At 46.3% G+C, this 1,304-nt stretch overlaps 1 protein-coding gene across 1 annotated transcript in view; it reads left to right on the plus strand.

Annotated features, from left to right (window-relative positions):
* Positions 1-19: 19 nt before the first annotated feature.
* The window catches only part of LOC140338460 (uncharacterized), a gene marked incomplete in the record, with an annotated part of 18,373 nt that continues 17,088 nt past the window's right edge, over positions 20-1,304 (plus strand). Inside the window, 1 exon segment of the mRNA XM_072422696.1 lies at positions 20-378. Within this exon segment, the coding sequence (XP_072278797.1) occupies positions 318-378 (61 nt within the window).

Genomic DNA, 1,304 nt, shown 5'->3' on the forward strand with positions numbered 1-1,304 from the left:
GACCCCAGCACAGGGATGGTGGGGACCCCTCATAATGTAAGAAGAGTTCCTATAGGCAGATAATGTTTTTGTCATCCTTGGTGTAGCACTGACATGTCTTATCAGCTCTCCCCAGTCCTTGCACTGATATCTATACTTTGCACTGATAGTGACAACTTCTCCTCCCAGCCAGGACAATGTGCAAAAGAAACTTTTCATGGTCTCCATATATGGACATGGGGTCCATATGTATGCCCAACAGCCAATCAGCAGCCAGGCTCCGCCCACCTGGGTTATAGAGAGTTCTGTGTTGCTGTAGCTGATACTCACAAGAAGAGATGAAGAGCGGAGGAGCTGCGCTGTGCTGTGTGCTGCTGCTGCTGTGCGGCCTGTGTGCAGGTGGGGGCGCTATACACATGGGGTGTGCTATATACAGGGGGGCATTATATACAGAGGGGTACATTATATACAAGGGGGCATTATATACAAAGGGGTACACTATATACAGGGGGGCATTATGTACAGAGAGGTGCATTATATACAAAGGGGGCATTATATACAGGGGGACACTATATACAGAGGGGTCCATTATATACAAGGGGGCATTATATACAAGGGGTACACTATATACAGGGGGGCATTATATACAGGGGTACATTATATACAAGTGGGCATTATATACAGAGGGGTACACTATATACAGGGGAGCACTATATACAGAGGGGTGCATTATATACAAGGGGGCATTATATACAGAGGGGAGCACTATATACAGAGGGGGGCATTATATAGAGAGGGGACATTATATACAGAGGGGTACACTATATACAGGGGAGCACTATATACAGAGGGGTTTATTATATACAAGGGGGCATTATATACGGAGGGGTACACTATCTACAGAGGGGGGCATTATATACAGGGTGGTGCATGTTATACAGAGGGCACACTACACTATAACACATTGCTATATTATTTGTGTATATAAATAGTTGATATTTATGGCTACACAGTGACAGGTCCTCTTTAGGATTGTTATCCAGCATTGGTCGTTGTTATGAAGTTTTCCTGGGCTGTACAGTAAATGAATCGTTTTGCACAATGCTCGCTGGTCATGTGACAGGGTGACCCCCCCGGGGGGGGGGGTCAATGGATGGGAGAGATCCCGTCTGTCATCCTACAACTTCAGCAGAAATCAGCTGCCCTCAGCCAGAGTGTACAATCCCTGATATTCCCCAATCCCTGACATTCCCCAACAATCCCTAACATTCCCCAATCCCTGACATTCCCCAACAATCCCTAACATTCCCCAATCCCTGACATTC

The sequence above is a fragment of the Pyxicephalus adspersus genome, chromosome 9 (assembly GCF_032062135.1).
Source record: "Pyxicephalus adspersus chromosome 9, UCB_Pads_2.0, whole genome shotgun sequence".
In the NCBI taxonomy this organism is placed as follows: Eukaryota; Metazoa; Chordata; class Amphibia; order Anura; family Pyxicephalidae; genus Pyxicephalus; species Pyxicephalus adspersus.